Source organism: Neovison vison, chromosome 8 (genome assembly GCF_020171115.1).
Source record: "Neovison vison isolate M4711 chromosome 8, ASM_NN_V1, whole genome shotgun sequence".
NCBI classification, from domain to species: Eukaryota; Metazoa; Chordata; class Mammalia; order Carnivora; family Mustelidae; genus Neogale; species Neogale vison.
The window spans coordinates 18,051,451-18,070,463 of NC_058098.1; the positions used below are offsets into that span (position 1 = coordinate 18,051,451).

A 19,013-nucleotide genomic window follows, 5' to 3' on the forward strand; every position below is an offset into this window, starting at 1 on the left:
CTCTGCTGGTTTAGGAACGGTCTGCTCTTTATCAGAAAGGCTCACCTCGTGGTCCCAGGAGAGCTCGTGTGCGAGTTAATCTGACTGTGAACTGTGTAAATTCAGCGCCGCGTCTTGGGGTTTGTTCACCTGGGTGTGCTCAATGGCCAGAGAATCTGCATCTAAACCCTTAAGTCAGCATTATTCTCAGCATTTTTAAGCCCGTGCGGTAAAACTTCAGCACTGCTGTGGGCCCCGCACCCCACGTGCAGCCCCGCTCCTCAGCCTGGGCCCACCCCCCAGCCCCAGGCAGTAGCGCCCGAGTACCTCTCCCCGCTTCTGCACAGCGTGGCCGTCACATACTTGGGGCTTTTCGGGGTGGGCTTTGCCCACCCGAGATGGCCTGGGCAGTTTCACGTGTGTTCGTAGAGTGAACCAAAGATTTGAACCTCTTGATTTGCATGATTTCATAGGGTTTTCTGGGTCAGGTGAATAGCAGATCATTTTCAGAGCTCACAGCAGGCTGCTCATGGGAAGAGGAAGAATGATGGCTCCTGGGAGAATCCAGAGCTACTAGTTTGAACACAGCCACTGAGCATACTTTTATTTTCACTTCTTAACCAAATGATAGCGAAATGCCAGGAAGGACAGAGGGGAATATATCTTTAAAGATGAGAAATGTGAATTTCTGGGCAAGGCAGGCCACTGTATCATACTGGTGGATGGATGCTGTGGGGGGATCCCAGCATGCAGGAGCTCTTTGTAGTAGAGATAGAAATGCTGCTTCCTCACAGTGGACCTGACCTGGCAGCCCTGGAGAAGGGGTGGGAGGCAGGCCAGAAGTGAAGGTGATTGAAGGGACTGCATGTAGTGGCTTTATGGCTGGCCAGCTCCAGGCTGAAATCAGGTAGTTACTCTAAAGGTATTGAGCAGTTTGCCCCGGGGGATGCTCTCGGACTCCCATGTGGAGACTCCCATCAACAGGAAAGGACTAAAGGCTATTGCTCTGCCTTTTCCCTGCCAATACCCTAAAAGGTATTGTACCTGTGTGTACAGAGTACTAAGCCAGGCTTCTCATTCGGGGGTGAGACTTGGTCTCACCAGCTACCTTTATTATCAACCTCATTCATTTTACTTCATTTTCTATTATTTTTTAAAGATTTCATTTATTTGACAGAGAAGGAGAGAGCATAAGCAGGGGGAGTGGCAGGCAGAGGGAGAAAGAGAGAGAAGCAGGCTCCCTGCTGAGCAAGGAGCCCTATGTGGGGCTGGATCCCGGGACTCTGGGATCATGACCTGAGCTGAAGGCAGACACTTAACCAACTGAGCCACCCAGGCGCCCCTCAACCTCCTTCATTTTGAACAAGAGCAATCCACCAAAGATCATGAGGCCGTAGAGGAAAATTTTAAGCAGCAAAGAAGAGGAAAGGGGAGTGAGCAGAACAATTGTCCTCAAAAGAAAGAAGTCCAGGAAAAAACTTGTAAAGATGTTAAATTTGCATCCTCAGATTCAAGGTGGTATTTTGTCTGCAAAACAAGGATGAGTTATGAAACAGGAGCAGTCAGAAAACAAGAAAGAATTAATGAAAATTTAAAACATACTGCCTAAACTAAAAGAATGCAACAAAAATATTGAGTAGAGGAGAGAGTAGGGGAGATACGTAAGATCTAAATTAATCAGCTCTCCTACCAGGATGTCACTAGCTGTTGCTTAATGTTGACAGGTGGAGAACTAGAGGCATGAACACATTGGAGTTAGGGTGCTCTCATTCAAAGGCAGTTCTTTCTAGAAAGTGGGATTTGGTGGAAGTAGGCATGGCTTGTCATTTGAAATCCTATATTTTTTGAAATTTTATTTGCTTTGATAACTTTTTAAAAAATGTTCAGTTAGCCAGCATATTATAGTACATCTAAGTTTTTGATGTGTTCAGATTCATTAGTTGCATGTAACACCCCTTTTATAACTTTTAATAAGATTGCTTATTAAAACTGTACTTTTTTATCTTATAAGTATGTAATGTTTTTGCTAGGATAATATCACAAACTAGTGTAATCTTTGTTTTTGATGGTGCTAGTGGTAACAGTTAAAGGGACAGAGGACAGGGTAGATTTGCTTCTCATTTTGTGTGCAGTTGACTATATCTGTACCAAAACAGTTCTGTGTGTGTGTGTGTGTGTATATATATATATATATATATATATATATTTTTTTTTTTTTTCCATTTAACCAGCATTTTTGCGATCTCTGCCAACTTAGTTCTCGGTGTATAGACTGAACCAACATGGGCATTAAGTAAAAGTTGCAGTAAGGGTACGGGGGGCTCTTTGGGGGTAATATCCATGTTTACAGTATGTCCTTCTGGGAGGAGGATCAGGGCCTGTGGCAAGGCCTGGACTGGAAGCTTCTCTGAAGGGTTGTTCCTGGAGTGGAGGCAGTTCCTGGGCTGTGTGCTCCCCAGCCATGTGCATGTCTGTGAAGGTAATAACTGGCATCATGTGCTCTTTTCAGTTCTGAATTTGGGAATTACAGCAACTCCCTATGGCAGTAACTGATTTTTCTTGCTGATTTTAATGGATATTCTATAAGTTTTAATTTAAAAATGGGATGATGATGGGGTTCCTGGGTGACTCAGTAGGCTAAAGCATCTGCCTTTGGCTCAGGTCATGATCCCAGAGCCCTGGGATCGAGCCCCACATCGGGCTCTATGCTTAGCGGGGAGCCTGCCTCCTCCTCTCTCTCTCTGCCTGTCTTTCTGCCTACTTGTGATCTCTGTCTGTCAAATAAATAAATAGGATCTTTTAAAAAAATAAAATAAAAAATAAAAATGGGATGATGAATTATTTTGAAATAGTGGGGTTTGATAGATAAAAATTCTTACTATCTGGAATCTGTGGAGGCAGAGTCATGAATGACTCCTGGTAGAACAGTGTTGTGACACATACCCAGATCTTTCTCATATTCAGATCTGGTGCTAAGTTTCTAACTCTCAGTTCTACCAAAGAAACCTGGAGGTTGGGAATTGGAGATGAGGCTGGGAGGAAAGTTTGAGAAAGCCTTGTCTATCTAGTGCTTTTATATAATTTTCTGTAAGTGCCTACTGTATTGTAGTTTCCTATTCAGAAGGCCCCCAAATTACTTATTTTCCTAATACAAACTGCAGAAAGTAAAGAAGTAGAAAGCCTTCTTGGCTGATGAAGCTGTGTAGAAGACATCTGGAGAGCTTTGGGGCGAGGCCTGCTAATCAGCTGTTGTTAGTTACATGGGTTAGTTGTCCTACTTGCGTGGTACATACATGTTTTATTGTAAAATCAAGTTTGACTTCTGTTACTAAAAATAAGTGCTTTGAGCTTCAAAAATCTTGTCTGTCATTTTTCTTTCTGTCCTTGCAAGTTAGTTTGTTCTAACCCTGAAAGCTAGAAAAGAGGATTATAAAAATGAAATTGCTTTGATCTAGCCCTGTGTGCCATTAAGTGGTGAGAGTATTATTAGGTCTTTGTGTTATACAGAACTCCCTTGGTTACAAGTGACGTAAACCCAACTTGAATTAAGTTTAAAAAAAAAAAAAAAAAGTAACAGAGGGTTCACTGATTTTAAGGATCAGAACCGGGAAGTATAATTGAGGATTCTGCTAGTGTTCTTTGCCTCCAACACTCCCTTGCATCTTTCTGGGTGTCAGCTCCATCCTTTGCTTTTCTTCTGGAGGTTGAACTGCGGCGGCCTGCAGCTATGGGCTCACAGCTTAACAACCTTGTAATGCAGGAGGAAAGAGACTCATTTTCCTATGCAGTCCTGCCAATTTTTTTTTTTTTTTTTTTTTAAAGGAAGGACTGCTGAGTTGGCCTGGCTGGGTCATGTATCCATCCCCGGATCAGTCACTGTGGTAAAAGGAATAGGGTACTGTAGTCCCGCCTGACCTTCTGCCCAGTTTTGTAGTCTGGAAGCTCCATAGTGGTTATCAGCAAAACAATGCTGAACACACACAGTATCCACTCCAGTCATGGCATAGGTATATATGAAAGTAATTACATTTTTTCTTGAACTATTTGAGAATAAGGTGCATGTATCCTGACTTTTTATCCCTAAGTACTCCCGTGAGTTTTTCCTAAGAGTAGTAGGACCATTTTCTTCCCTAACCATTGTCTAGTTGACTGCTTTTGTTCACTCGCAGCTAATAAGCACTCTGTGGGGAGACACTTAAAGGTCATGCAAAAATCCTGCTCATCTTCCCATGTTCTCAACAGTCATCCATTCCTGGATGGTCTGGACTGGACTCATCTTTCCTCTAGTGGTTGCAGAATGATCTTCCACCTCCACATTTCCTCTGTGTTTATTACCATTTGGGCTCTTTAGGAAGCAAGAGCTCTCCCTTCTCCCTTACACATTCATTATTTATCCGTCTATCCGTTATTGGTTTGGATTCCTGTTGTTCTCAGTTTCCGTAACTTATCACAGTCTTTAGTTGCTTTGGTGCTCAGATGGTCCCAGTTTTGACCCACAAGAGCTCTTCAGGTTTACTCCTGTGTCTTTTCGCCAAGCTGCCTTCATTTTTTTGAGCACCCCTTTACTTTCTGACATAGCAAGAATGTTTCAGGCTCATCTCATATCTTCCTACCTCAGCCTTGGAATTGGCTATTTCTGGAAGGAACTTTGGTATTACAGACCAAGGTGTGTGCGCTGGGTGGGTCGTTCTATTGTGACTGCGACGTCTCCACTTTTTGGCTCTTTCAGTTGTCAGAGCGAGGAGGAACACACACATACATGTGCAGATTACTTGCATGTACAACACCTATATGCACACATGCATGATACATCCATAATACCCGTGTGCGCATTTATATGCATGTGTTCATATGTGTGCTTATTTTAGAAACCCTGAGTCCCTGCTAATGCCTGCAGTTCAGATCCCCTTTTATCTTCCTCGCCTTAACAACATTTCATACTTCTATCTTCCCTCTTCCTCATTGAGAACCATGACTCCTCACATCAACACATTTACTCATTTGCTTAATCCCGTATCACATCTAAAATGGCTTCAAAATTGCTTCACCCATATGCCTACCAAAAAGGCCAGGATTTTTTCACTGCCCCAAAAGCTGAAGGTATGTAGTCCAATACCGTTGACCCTTGAACAACGCGGGTTTGAACTGCATGGATCCACTTATATGCAGATTTTCCGTAATAATTACAGTATAGTACTGTAAATGGATTTTCTCTTCCTTAAAATTTCATTAGTAACATACGCTCACTTCGTTGTAAGAATACAGTAGAATATACGTATACAAAATAGGTGTTAATTGACTGTTTATATTAAGGCTTCTCGTCAGTAGTAGGCTACTAGTAGCTAAGTTTTTGAGGAGTCACATGTTATACAAGGATTTTTGATTGTTTAGGAAGTTGGTTCTCTTAACCCCTGTATTGCTCAATGGTCAACTACTGTGTTCATAAATTAATGAGATTTCCCCCCTCTATACAATGTGGGGGAAGGAAGGGACATACTTGGACTGATTTAAGGTTGTTTTCACCTTTAACTTTTAATTTTTTATTATGTAGAACTTCAACATGCTTCTAAAACTCAAATCTTTAGAAGAAGATACTTTCAGAGACGTCAAAGAGAAGTCACTCATTTCCTGTATCTGTTCCAACCCATTCTCTCCACCTATCCCTTATGGATAATCATTGTTTTTTGGTACATCCCTCCTGTAATTCTTTTATTTTATTTTTTAAGATTTTATTTATTTGCCAGAGAGAGAGAGAGTGTGCACAAGCAGGGGGAGTGGCAGGCAGACGGAGCCTGGTGTAGAACTAAATCCCAGACCCTGGGGTCATGACCTGAGCTGAAGTCAGACCAACTGAGCCATCTAGGCATCCCTGTTTTTTAGTTTTATTTTACATTTTTTAGAGGGACAGGGAGAGTTTGTTTGTTTGCTTTTTTAAGATTTATTTATTTGAGAGACAGAGCAAACGTGGGGAGGGGCAGAGAGAGAGAATCCTAAGCTGAGCGTGGAGACTGGCGTGGGGCTCCATCCCAGGACCCTGAGACCATGACCTGATCTGAAATCAAGGATCAGCTGCTTAACCAGCTGAGCCACCTCGGTGCCCTGGGAGGGAGAGAATCTCAAGCAGGCTCCACGTCCAGCATGGAGCCTCATGTGGGTTTGATCTCCCAGCCCTGAGATCATGACCTGCACTGAAATCAAGTTGGACACTTACCTGACTGAGCCACCCAGGTGCCCCTCTTTTTAAAACACAAATAGACATATTTTCTTATTTTCCCTTTTTTCTTCCACAAAAGGTAGCATAATAGACCATTTTGCATTTAGTTTTTCACACTTAGCAGTGCATCTTGGAAATCATTCCACATCGGTGTGTGGGATTCTTAGTAGTTTTACAGCTGCATAGTACTCTACTGTAGGTGTCTGAATTTGTTCACTCTCGTTTCTTTATGTAGATAGTTTCTATTAACTTGCAGTTACTAAATAATGCTGCAGTGAGTAACCTCACTCGTATGTATTTTCGTATTGTTGGAGGTGTATCTTTAGAGTATATTCCTATAAATGGAACTGCTAGATCAGAGGGTATATACATACGTAGTTTTATTACATGTTATTTGACCACTATTTTTGAAGAGCCTGGGGTTTCAGGGAGCAAACAAGCTTCCATGGACTGAATCCGTCTATAGGTAGAACAATTTGGAGGTTAAATGTCTTCATTTGATAAAACTCTCAAGCATTAAGTTTTCAGAAGTTATTCCAAAGAGGGAGAAAACACATTTTATCTACTCTTCCTGGAGAATGAATTTGGTGATATTTTCTTGTGTCCTATTTGAAAATCCCATTTATAAGCTTACAAAGAATCTTTTCTTCCTGATACTATCTGAAGAGCTCCAAGAAGAATTTTTGGAACTCAAAATTGAGTCTGTTGCCAAAGGTAACCCTACAGGAATCACTCAGAAGATTTCCGAGCTGGAGTATTTTCTAACTTACCCACAAATAAGCAAGCAGGTTTCACCAGTTTGTTTTCCTGTTTTACCAACATGTAGTTAAGAAGCTGTTCCCTCTACTCCACCTGGCCCCAGCTTCTGGCTAGGAAAATCTAGTAGTGTCCCAGGCTTGACTTTGAAAGTGCCTCAGTAACTTGTCCTTATTACTCATTATTTAATGTGATTCTGAAAAATGGAAGGCAAATATAAAATATATACAGATCATGTAGTAAAGATGCATATTTTGAGGAGGTTCTGTTCCTTAATTGTGGCTTGATCGTGGTTTAGGTTTGAGATTGAGTTTGAGTTGAGTACTTCTTAGTATATATACAGATAAATACATATAATGAAGAGTAAATATGTAGACAGAGTTTTGTAACATAATGAAGTTATATTTAGTAGTCAGATAAATTGATTTCAGTTGTTGGGAGAAAGGATTTCAGATTTTACTAAAGATTAAACTGGGCCCTGAACATGTGACTGTATTATGGTGACTCTTAGTATATTAATCAGCTATTGTTAAATTTGTGTCCAAAAAATTAAGCACAAACCTTCTTTTGTTAAGAGATCCATATAAAAAACTGTCAACAACTATGGATTTGTGGATTTATTTTTCTGTATTTGGGTCATTGGAATATTTTGTTGCTACTTCTTTTGGTCATTATTTTGAGATTCAAATAACATTAAAAGAGATTTGAAGTTTTTACATTAAAAGGGAGACTAGGGTTTAAGAAGAAGACAGAAAACAAAATATGGTGTTAAAAGCCACAGGCCGTGGGTCAGATGAGCTGAGCGTGGGCCTCTGCTGGTGACTTTGGGACCTTTGCAGCTTTTGAACCTGTTTTCTTTATCTGGAATTTGAGGTTCATTTACCTGCCCTGACTCCCTCATGAGACTGGGGTTGTTAGTAGTGAAATGAGATGTGGAACACACAAGCGCTTCATAGAATGTAAATTGCTTTACAGTTTTCTTAGTGAAGAGCTATATAACATGACATGAATATCCTGCAAAAATTTAGAATCTTTATAAATTATTTCACCTGTGTCTCCTGTTCTGAACTGATCAGTAGAACCTTTGTTTGTTCCTCCGTGTTGGAGAATACAGGTCCCTTATTAAAATGTATAATCTCCAAAATAGCAGGACCCCTTAAGTTTAATTTCCTCAGGTTGGACAGAATAATTTTCGTAAAGACCTTTCCTGGGCGGTAAGCAAGCCATTCTTCAGCCCGGAGCCTTCAAGGACGTGCTCTTTGTGCTGACCTGATTGAGGGTCCATGGGCAGTGAAGGGTGTTCAGGAGAGAGGCAGGCTGATTCCAGCAATCATCACTGATTGGTATTCCTGACAGAAGTTCATCGTGCTGGGTCTCCCGTCTCTAAACAAGGCCGTCTGCTTCCTTCTCTTCCGCCCACCTTCTCATCTCTTACCGGATAGAACATGGTTCTGGCTCTTTCCTCATCTTCCATATTCTGTCCCTTGCTCACACGTACTGGTTTTATTTCTCCTGGATCTTTTAAATCCTCTTCACCTTTGAGTTTTCATTGATTATATTTAGCCTGGGTCTTCATTTCCTCTTGCCTGGGCTTGTCGTCTGGCTTTTGTCACACAGAATGAAGCCAGAGCTCTCTGGCTGGGTATGTACCAGTTTCCTTGCAGCCTCATTACTTAGTGCTTCTGTTCACTTGCAGGCTGTCCTTTAATAGATGTGCGCTTAGCACTCTTCCGTTCCCCCAAGAGTGCCAGGGTGGTTAAGAGCGGGCCTGGGCTCACATCCTTTTCTCGCCATTTACCAGCCATATGACCCTGGAAATCTAACTGAGCCTCACCGTGCTTCCTGATAAAACGAGGATATTAGTACCCTCTGCCTCGTAAGGTGGATGTGAAGACTAAGTGAGGTAATGCATGTGAGAGACTTAAAGAGCTGTGCCTGTGTGTAATCGGAGCTTTATAACTAGTAGCTACAATTATTATTACTGCTACTGTTATAACTTCTGTTCCGTGCCCATCCCTGCTCGGTTGTATTTTCCCGTATCTCCCCAGTGACGAGTGACCTTGATGCATCCGTCTATTCAGTAAGCGTCTGCTGGGTACACTAATGTAGAAGGCATGAAACTGCTCACTGTGGGGAATACAAACCTTAATCAGATACATACTGTCCTCTAGGAACTCAGAGTCTGGTAGGAGAGATCAGAGACGTATAAAATATTTATCCGCTTACAAAGGTTTGTGGAGCAGCTACGCAGGAGCCAGGCACTGAGTGGTTCTGAGACTGATGTCACAGTGAAAGACTAAGTTTGGTGAAAGACAGAGTTGGCGTACCTTAGACAAAGCATTGCCGAGGTGCTTTGGGAATATGGAAAAGAGGGTTTTTCAGCTAGGAGGTCAGGAAAAGCTTTTAAAGGTGTTGCCGTCTTAGGACCATTCAGGATGGCTAGACTTTGCCTGTCTTCACCTCTCTCTGGAGGCATTCAGCTACCGTTCTGGCTGTGGCTATAGGTGGCCTGTAGGATTTTCAGAATTGTAACCTCCTCAAGGGCAAGGACAGTATTATTTTCATTTCTGAGTTCCTAGTACTTACTCTGAGGCTTATATAGACCATTTTCAGTAGAGGATGTTGACAGATTAGGGAAATATCTCTTCCCATGTAACTCAAAGGGAGATTAATTGACTGATTCTCAGTATCTTAATATCTGGCAATTAACGTTACTAGAGAAGACATTTATATAAACTGAAAGTGAGGTTTTGGGGATGTTCATATTATTTTATTTCTTACCACATGAATCATAGCCAAAGTAGTCATGATAGGGGTTTAAAAAAGTGAATTCTACCTCAAGCCACATTTCTTCCCATCTTTCTGTGTAGTTCTGGGAAGAAACTCTTGTAGATTCCCCATTAAAGTCTACCCCAGGACAAGAATTCCAGAATGTGGTACCATAACTTTCGTCACTTGAGCACTCTTAGTTTTAAAAACTGCCCAAGAGTTTTAATTCTGAATTTCTCCTTGTAGCAAGGAGCAAGGACCAACCCCAGTGGAGAGAAAGAAGAAAGGAAAGAGGAAAAGTGAAACCACAGTGGAGAGTTTAGAGCTGGATCAGGGCCTGCCGAACTCATCCCTGCGGAGTCCCGAGGAGTCCACTGAGTCTGCAGACAGCCAGGTACAGTGCGGGAGCCCTGCCGGACGTTACGGCCGCCGCACAAATCCCGCTGACACCAGTTCTGTTGCCCTCCTCTCTCCGTCTCCAGCCCACACCCCTTGCGCACAGACCCAGGCTGGGCTCTCGCTGTTGGGTGGGTGAGCACCGAAGACCACAGGCTTTTTCCCCTAACATCCTGATCCTTATACTGATGGTCTCCCAAGTTTTTTTTAGTGGTGTTTGCTTCCTTCTTGGGAAGGGACATGGTGTTAGGCTGCAGAAAGAATGAATGTGGGGAATAGAATTGTGGGGTACTCTGGGTAAGACTTGGAGGGCCTACTTGCCATGGAGGTGATGCTTTTAGGGCTCAGAATGCTAGGCCAGTCTGTGTAAGGACATTTTCATAATCCCAGATGCTGGGAAAGGCAGGGACAAATGTATTCATTTTGCCAAAATACTCAAGGAAGTTGGGCCAAACATGGAAACAAGGAGTTGCCCACATGAATGAGATTTCCAAAACTGCCGAAGGGAACTCATGACTGGTAGGAATTTCCTCCCTGAGTTGAGGCCACCTGTCTTGGATAGCATTTCTGATATTTGGAAGTGCTATTTCCTCTGATACACACAGCAGTTGATCTGGGCTATGCTGCCGCTGGGGGACCATGTGAAATCATCCAACTACTGCACCTTCAAATATCCTCTGAATCCTCACAGATTCCTAGATGGTCCTCACTGTAGGAGAGTGTCAGCTTCTAATGTCACGGTGGAAATTAGTAGTGTCTGCGGTGTCAGAGCAGCGACCCTCTCCATCCCAGCCTGTTTCCAGGATGGTAATCTGTACATCGGATGGGGGAGAGCAGGATTTCATGGGGAATCCCTCAGGGAAAATTAAGTGTCATAGAGGTGACCTAGTGAAGAAACACAGTGGGAACACAGAGGCCCAGGACGTATGCTTTAAAAAATAAGGGAGATAGTGTTTGGTTTTGTTTTTGCTCTTTAAAAAATAAGGGAGATAGTGTTTGGTTTTTGTTTTTGCTCTTTAAGGTTGAGGTTGGAGAGAGAACCAGCTGGTGCATGGTTCCCAGAACTGTCTCTGCTGCTTGGATATGATGTGTACATGAGACAAACCATGTGCTTTTATGTTTGAGGAAAGCCACGGGGCTGCTTTATTGTAGAATGTTGTCTCTCTAAAAGGTCACAAGTTACTTAATTATAGATGAGTCCTCAGATGGTGACTCATGAATCTTGTTTTGTCACACTTAAGATGTCTCCTTGCTTTGCAAGTAGTGGTATGAGATTCTCAAAGTAAGTCCTAATAAAATGGGTATCACTTAATGTTTAAAGAAATACGGTAAGTATGGTGAATTTGACCAAAACCGAAACAGTTATATCTCCCTAAAGTCGGAGCTTCCAGCCATGCTCTGAGAGATCTGAAAGATGATGGAGTTTACTTCCCATCCCTGTTTTACTGGAATAGAAATTGGTTCCAGAAAGGAGAAAAAAAAAGCCACTGTCATTAATGACCACAGCACATGTCACTGGATTTGGCGACTACGTGGACCTTCTTCGCAGGGAAGAGGAGAATCTCCCTCAGCTACCTTTCATTTGGAGTGAACTTAATTCTTTAAAGAGTTGTGTCTAAGGAAGGCTGCTTGTGTACAGCAGGCGGGGCCTCCCGTGCATGTTAGTGAGTGTCGATGAGTGTGTTCTTTGTCGTGCAGGCTTTTGCCTTTGGCTCACAGAGCATGTTTGTGGTCGGTGTGTTTGCCCTGCAGAAGCGACGTTCAGGACGGCAGGTGAAGCGCAGAAAATACAACGAGGACCTGGACTTCAAGGTGGTGGATGACGACGGAGAGACGATCGCCGTCCTCGGGGCTGGCCGCACCTCCGCCCTCTCGGCTTCCACGCTGGCTTGGCAGGCGGAGGTATGGCCTTCGGGGTGGGGTACTGGCCTTGGCTGGACAGTTGTTTTGGCCCCGTGTTGGGTTTAGAGATTAGTTAAAATCTTTAAGCTGAGCGTGGGTGGCTCTGTTAGTTAAGCAACTCTTGATTTTGGCTCAGGTCGTGATCTCCCAGCAGTGAGACAGAGCACTGTGTTGGGCTCCGCACTGGGTGTGAAGCCTGCTTAAGATCCTCTCTCCTCCTCTGTCTGCCCCTCTCCTACTGCTCTCGTGCTTTCTCTCTCGTTAAGAAAAAAGAAGAAGAACGTGCTAGATACAGAGACCACTCAGAAGGGGAAGTGGACAGGAGAGGGGGGAGGTCAGGATTTTAGGAGAGGCATTTCCAACATGAACTAAAGCCCACAACCTGAATGGTACTGCGGGCTCTAGTGTGATAGGCAGACGAGCTCAGCTGGATGTTGGGGTCTGATCTGAGGCGTCATAGTGGGAGATGAGCCCTGAGTGGTAGGAAGAATCACATCATGTAGGGCCTAGATACTGGCTAAAGTATTTGGCCTTTATACTGCAGATCAAATGGGTGGGGGCAGGATATTGAGGTCAGGGTTCAAGCAGAGAAGAAACAGGATGGCCCTATTTGCACTTTTGGGATTTCCATTGGCAGCATTTTCAAGGAGGAAGAGGGACCTGATATCCAGATGCTAGAAGGAAGAGAGGTAAATGTTGAAAAGGTCTGTGCCAAGGAGCTGACAGAGAAGACATTAGAAGCAAGAGAAGAAACAGGTTGTGCACATGGGAGGGGCACCATTGCCAGCAGCACCTTCTGGGACCCAGCCTGGCTCTTGTTCTGGGGTCCCTGTCGCTGACTTGGCAGATTGCATGCTCTGCATACACAGCAGAGCGCAAATTCCGGCCCTTCCTCCGGGGCACCTGGGGGCGGGAGTTGCTCCCTGAAGCGGGTAATGCTTTATCTTTCTAAACCACCTTGCCTCCAGCTTAAAGCATTTTCATATACTTTCACATATCCTTTCCCTCTGTGCTTGCGTGGAAAGTAGCTGGGAGCAGGGGTCATTGTCCCCGTTTTAACAAACAAGAAACAGGCACAGAACCGTCCAGGTTATGGGATAACCTAGCAGCAGCTGACCAGTGACTAGCATGTCAGAGCCGATTTCCAGTCTCTGTGCCAAGAGTCACCCAAGCAATGGACACAGCACTTACTAGGCATAGTAATTGGATGTTGGGTCAGCGCAGTACTCTTCCAGCAGACAGTTAAGAGTAGTGCTTGGAAGACTGCTGGGAGGCGACAGGAATCTGTTGCTCCAGAATGGATTTTCCTTCCTTGGAGATGTTACGGTTGGTTTGGTCATTAAAACACTATGAGGGAATTTATTTTCTCCTGGTAGCCATTTAGTCCGCCGTTAGCCATATTTCAGCTGTTGTTATGACTTCTTTCGTGGTACCTAAAGGGCAGCATTAGCTGATCTGACAGGAATAATTCAGGAAATTTTACGTATCTTAACAAGCCTCTTTTTATCCTCTTGAGGATACAACAGAGAGAACTAATCTATGGTGAAATATAAGATGAAACCTGAATTTGCATTAATTATGCCTCAGAAATTGTTACTAAACTTAGGCAGGAAGAGGCCTGGTCCGTGGTTTGGCGTGCCCGGGGGTCTGGGCCAGCAGGCAGGGCACATGGCCCTGCAGGGGCGGCGAGTGGGTTTTGGTCAGCGCCCCATGGAGCCCCTGGCGGCATCTGGTTTGCATTTGGGGCTTCCTGGAGAGGTTTGAACAAAGATTTCCCAGGCTGATGCACAGTTTGAAAGCCCTGAGTCTCATCTAGGATTCCAGACAACCCTCAGTGCCCAGGTGGCACAGAAAACCAGTTGAAGAAGCTCCTTCTCCCAAGGTGTTTTGGATGGCTGTCGCATCTGCTTGCTGGCTTTGGCTGGGGGCAGAGAAGGGTGTGAGTCACCACCAGGGAAGCCCCACTGCTCCCCCGTCACACCTCTGGCAGTGTGTTAGCAGCATGCCCTGCCCGGTCCTGTGGCTCCCGGCCCCTGGTTCAGCCCCAGATGGCGGCCTCGGCGTCAGTTATCCAGTGGGGAGTTTCTTCACACAGCATCTTCACACAGGCTTCCCTGGAGCCCGGGACGGGTATGGTGGCACAGCTCTGCCCCAGAGCCTGGAGGACAGTCCCCTGACTGGGGTATGGGATTCTGGGGCAGGAAGGAAGTTTCCATCCTGACGGTGACTCTTTGCTTTCTTAGTCTTTGTCCAGTGGATGTTGGTGCCTGGAATAGGGATGGGCTTCTGCAGTCGCTGCACATTTACATGTAGATTTTTACAAGGCTCTCTCGGTTTCTGCCTCCAGGAGTTTGCGCAGCTTGCATGATTTGCCTTTTAGAACAGAGGACTGTAATTTGAATAAGGCTTCAGTTCCCTGGGTCCTCCTGGGCCTCACTCTGTCTCTGCAGCCTGTACCCTGTTTTGCCTGGCCTTCTGCTGGGCCTGGCAGGCTGAGCCCAGGTGTTTCCTTCCCTAGGAATCCCCTAGTTTCCCCGAGCTGAGGGGGCAGTACCCCTGCTCTGCGCTCTAAGGTGGTTGCTTCTTAACGCCTAGATTAAATCAGAATTCCTCCCTGATTTTTTTTTTTTTTTAAGTAGGCTCCATGCCCAGCACAGAGCCTGACACAGGGCTTGAACTCTCATGACCCTAAGATTAAGACTTGAGCTGAGATCAAGAGTCGGATGCTTAACCAACTGAGCCACCCAGGCAACCCCTGCCTGGTTTTTTAAAACACACTATCTGTTTACCCTCATTTATTCCCCTCCTCATTCCGTGTAGTGCTTTTGTTCCTCTAAGACTGTTACTTAGTATTCAGTACATGCTTCCTGCTTTCCGGTGGACTCATTCGCTCATTCTTTGGACTCACTTCAGCTTTCCTTCTTGCTTGTTGTCTTCTTCTTCTTCTTCTTTTTTTTTTTAAAGATTTATTTATTTATTTGACAGACAGAGATCACAAGTCGGCAGAGAGGCAGGCAGAGAGAGAGAGGAGGAAGCAGGCTCCCTGCTGAGCAGAGAGCCCAATGCGGGGCTCCATCCCAGGACCCTGAGATCATGACCTGAGCCGAAGGCAGAGGCTTTAACCCACTGAGCCACCCAGGTGCCCCCTGCTTGTTGTCTTCTTAGGAGCCACCATTAAAATAGGCTCAAACCTCACCTCTTTTGTGAAATCCAAGCTGTTCTTGCCTTCTGTGTTCTTGTTTGACTTAGGGCTCCTGTCACACCACTTAGAATTTATCCTGGGACGTTTCTAAGAAAAATGTTTTATGTTGCTTTCCCTGCATGCATGTAAGCTCCTGAGACTGCCCATCTTGTCTGATGCTACCTGTGTACCCTCTGTGGCACTCAGTAAATACGTGGTGATTTGAAAAGTGATTTGCTTCTTTCTAGAGCCTCTCCCATGTGCCTACCTAAGTAGAAATAAATCAGGTGGTTGGTTGAGGTTGGGGGCAACTTGGGTTGAAAATTTTTGAAATTTTCCCCAAGGAAAAAAAGTTTAAACTATATGAGTCTCTGACATGAAGAGAATGAATTAAAATGGCCTTCTTTGAAGGATAATTTGAGAAAATTCCAAGTAGCTGAGAACAGATGGTTGTTATGGAAGTGTGTTTGGCAAGCAGATTTAGTTTATATCTGTGTGTATCTGTATACACTGAGTGTTTATACACATATGATCGTGCTTATGCACAATCTCTGTTTAGAAAAGTCCTGATTTTCTAGTTTCCTTCCTACTTTGATGTGTATTTTGGAAAGGCTGTTCCCTTTCCCTTTTATTAGGATAGGGTAATACCGGCTCACGGTATTTTCATGATAACCACTGCTTTTTAAAAAAAAAAAAAACACTAGTGTTCATCCCTCTTTCTTTAACCAGTGCCAAAAGATAAATTGAAACTTTATTTCAGATTCCTTAATTTTTTACTTGAAAATTTTCTATGGTAAAGAATGTTTGAAGCCCTCTTCCCATTTATTACTCAGAGTAAAGTTCTATCCTTTCTTGTCCATGTGTTAACCTTTCCTTGGCTTTGGCTGGTCCTACTTAAAAACTCCGAAGAGCCACCAGAATCCTACTACTAAAATCTTATCTTTTCCTGTTCTTCATGAAGACAAGAATAAGAATGTGTGAAACAGTCTGGTAGTGAGGAAGAGGTGATTGTTCTTTCAGCATGTGTGTACATGTATGAACGCTCCCTGGCCAGTATGGGTTACATGGACTCGAGAGGGGGTAGGGGAGGTCGTCAGCAATTCTGAAAGTTTAATGCTGGTTAACAGAGATCGCACACGGTTCCCTGTCTTCTGTGTTCCCATAGCACTTGCTTTATACCATTACGACCATGTTGTATTGCAAAATCTCTTACCATTATTTATTCAGAAATACTTACTGAGCACCTGATACCTGCCACCAACTGTTTTATACTGGAGATAATCTCAGGGAACAAAAGGAACAAGGATCCCCGCTCTCGCAGAGGGAACCACAGCAAGTGGAGGAGGAAGCCTGCGAAACTGTACACGTGTTCTCACCTTCGCAGTTGCTGCATTTTGAACCTCGTGAGATAGAAGGCCCAAGGGCGAAGCTTAGAACTTCCAAAGCATGGAAATAACGAGGGGGAGGCTGGGAATAAACCAAAAAATAGTAAAATTGTGTAGTTTTTTCATGGTGGTTAAGTGCTATGAAAAAAAAAATCAGCAGAAGAGTGATGTGGAAGTGATGAAAGAGGGTTGCAGTTTTAAATAGGGTGGTCCATCTTGGCCTCACAAGGGTATCATCTGAGCAAAGAACGGAAGAGGGCAAAGGAATGACGGAGTCATGAGGGGGAAAAGAGCATTTCAGGTAGAGGGAATAGCTTATGCAGTGTCAGGGGTAGACCCAAGCTGCCAGCATATATGATGAAAACACAGGGAGATGGAAAGCTGATGGGAGATGGGAGGCTTGGTGAGGTCCAGCAGAGTCTGTAGGCCTTGAACAATCCTTGGTTTTACTCGGAGTTAAAAGGGAACCCTTTTAAGGAGTTTAAGTAAAAGAGGGACATAATAAAAAGGGCCATTCTGAATGTTATATTACAAATAGACTAGTTGAGCAGGAGTATCAGGGAGACTAGTTAGAAGGCTTTTGGAAATCATCTGGGTGAGAAATGAAGGTGGTTTAGACCAGAGTAGAAGCAGTGGAAGTGGTGAGAAATTGTTGGATTCTGGGTATATTTTGAAGACGGAGCCAGCATGATTTCTTGGCTAATCAGGCATGGTATGTAGAAAGAAAAGAGGAATCAAGGATTACACCAAGAAGGGCATCTGGGTGGTTCGGTTGATTGGGTGGCAGCCTTCGGCTCAGGTCATAATCCCAGGGTCCTGGGATTGAGCCCCACGTCAAGATCCCTGCTCAGTGGGGAGTCGGCTTCTCCTTCTTCTCTACCCCTACCCCTACTTGCACTGTCTTGCTCTCTCAAATAAATAAATAAAATCATTTAAAAAAAAGAGAGAGAGAGAGAGAGATTACACCAAAATTTTGGGTTTGAACACCAAGAATGATAGAGCTCTCTGTCACTCCAGTGGGAGAAAACTGCAGGTGGGTAAGGGTGGGAGGTTGGCCAGGGTGACCGGAGTTACTTGTAGACATTTTAAGTGTGAAATACTTCCGAGGTCATCAAGTAGAGATGGCACATAACAAGTAGATCCATGAGTGTGTGAATTGAGGAGAAGTTCTTAGCTGGTGTCATGATGTAGCCCGTATTTAAAACCACTTAACTGGACAAGATCATCGGGTAAATGAGTATAGATGGAAAAGAGTAAAAAGTAGGCCCTAGGGAGCTCCAACAATTAGAGTTGATATTGGGGGATTCCTACTTCCAGGGAAGATACAGTCAGTCGTAGCAGGGGGAAAAAAATGTGAATTGCAAAGAATGTATTTTTATTTATTTATTTATTTATTTGACAGAGACCACAGGCAAGCGGGGGCTGGGGGTGGGGGGAAGCAGTCTCCCTGCTGAGCAGAGTCCCCGACACGGGGCCCAATCCCAGGACCCTGGGACCACGACCTGAGCTGAGGGCAGAGGCTTTAACCCACTGAGCCACCCAGGTGCCCCTCAAAGAATGTATTTTTAAAGACATCTGATATCTGTGGAAGCAACGAGAATTAGACAAACTAAAATTCCAGACAGCAAAGAGCTATTCCTAGATGAGCCGACAGTTGCACACTGTTTCTTCTCTGGAAACATTCCTCAATTCTGGGCATGGGTTGAGGATCAGGCTTGGCGCAAACAGATTATTCTGGGTTGAAGGGAAGCCATCTGACCCTGCTGGTGATGGATCATACAGGGTTGGTGAGATGATTGGAAACTAGAGGAATCCCCAAAGCAAGGGGCTTTCCCCAGGAGACTTATGGAATTCTGGGGTAGCCCAAGAAGTTAGTGGCTCATCCAGAAGGCAGATTGAAATCTCACAGTCTTATGGTACTTGGAGGGAAAAATCTCACTAAAGGGATGGGCCCAGTATAGACGAACAGACTCTCCCTTAGGAGAGTTGTTTTTTTTTTTTTTTTCCTTAGGAGAGATTTTTAACCTGCTTGGGATTGGAGACACCAGGGCTCAGGGGTAAAAAAAGATCTGCCAGACTCATTTGGTGGTAACCTTGGACATTAATGCTTGAGAAACAGGGTAAAATGAGATGGGCTGAATTTTACCGGTAACACAGGCCTGACTCAGTTTAGTCTCTGACTGGACTCAAGGGACCACCCCCCTCATAGTTTGTCCAAGAGAAAATAGGAACAGTTGTGGAAAATATTGTTTGGAGCTGCTATGTTTTCCTTTTTTCACAAGATCTACCATAAGTAAAAAACTACTAGACATTTGAAAAGGCTGGAAAAAATGTGACTAAAAAGCAAGCGAATACATATATAATACAAATAGATTCTAAATGATCCATATATTGGAGTTAGCAGAAAAGAACTTTAGAATAACTATGACTA

The 19,013-nt window shown here is 44.1% G+C and overlaps 1 protein-coding gene across 4 annotated transcripts in view; it reads left to right on the top strand.

Annotated features, from left to right (window-relative positions):
• Window positions 1–19,013, top strand: part of CHD6 (chromodomain helicase DNA binding protein 6) — a 193,133-nt gene that overhangs the window by 69,735 nt on the left and 104,385 nt on the right. For all 4 annotated transcript variants that reach the window (XM_044263020.1, XM_044263022.1, XM_044263023.1 and 1 more), the window contains 2 exons: window positions 9,965–10,112; window positions 11,867–12,016. In XM_044263020.1, the coding sequence (XP_044118955.1) occupies window positions 9,965–10,112; window positions 11,867–12,016 (298 nt within the window). The remainder of the gene's footprint in view (window positions 1–9,964; window positions 10,113–11,866; window positions 12,017–19,013) is intronic.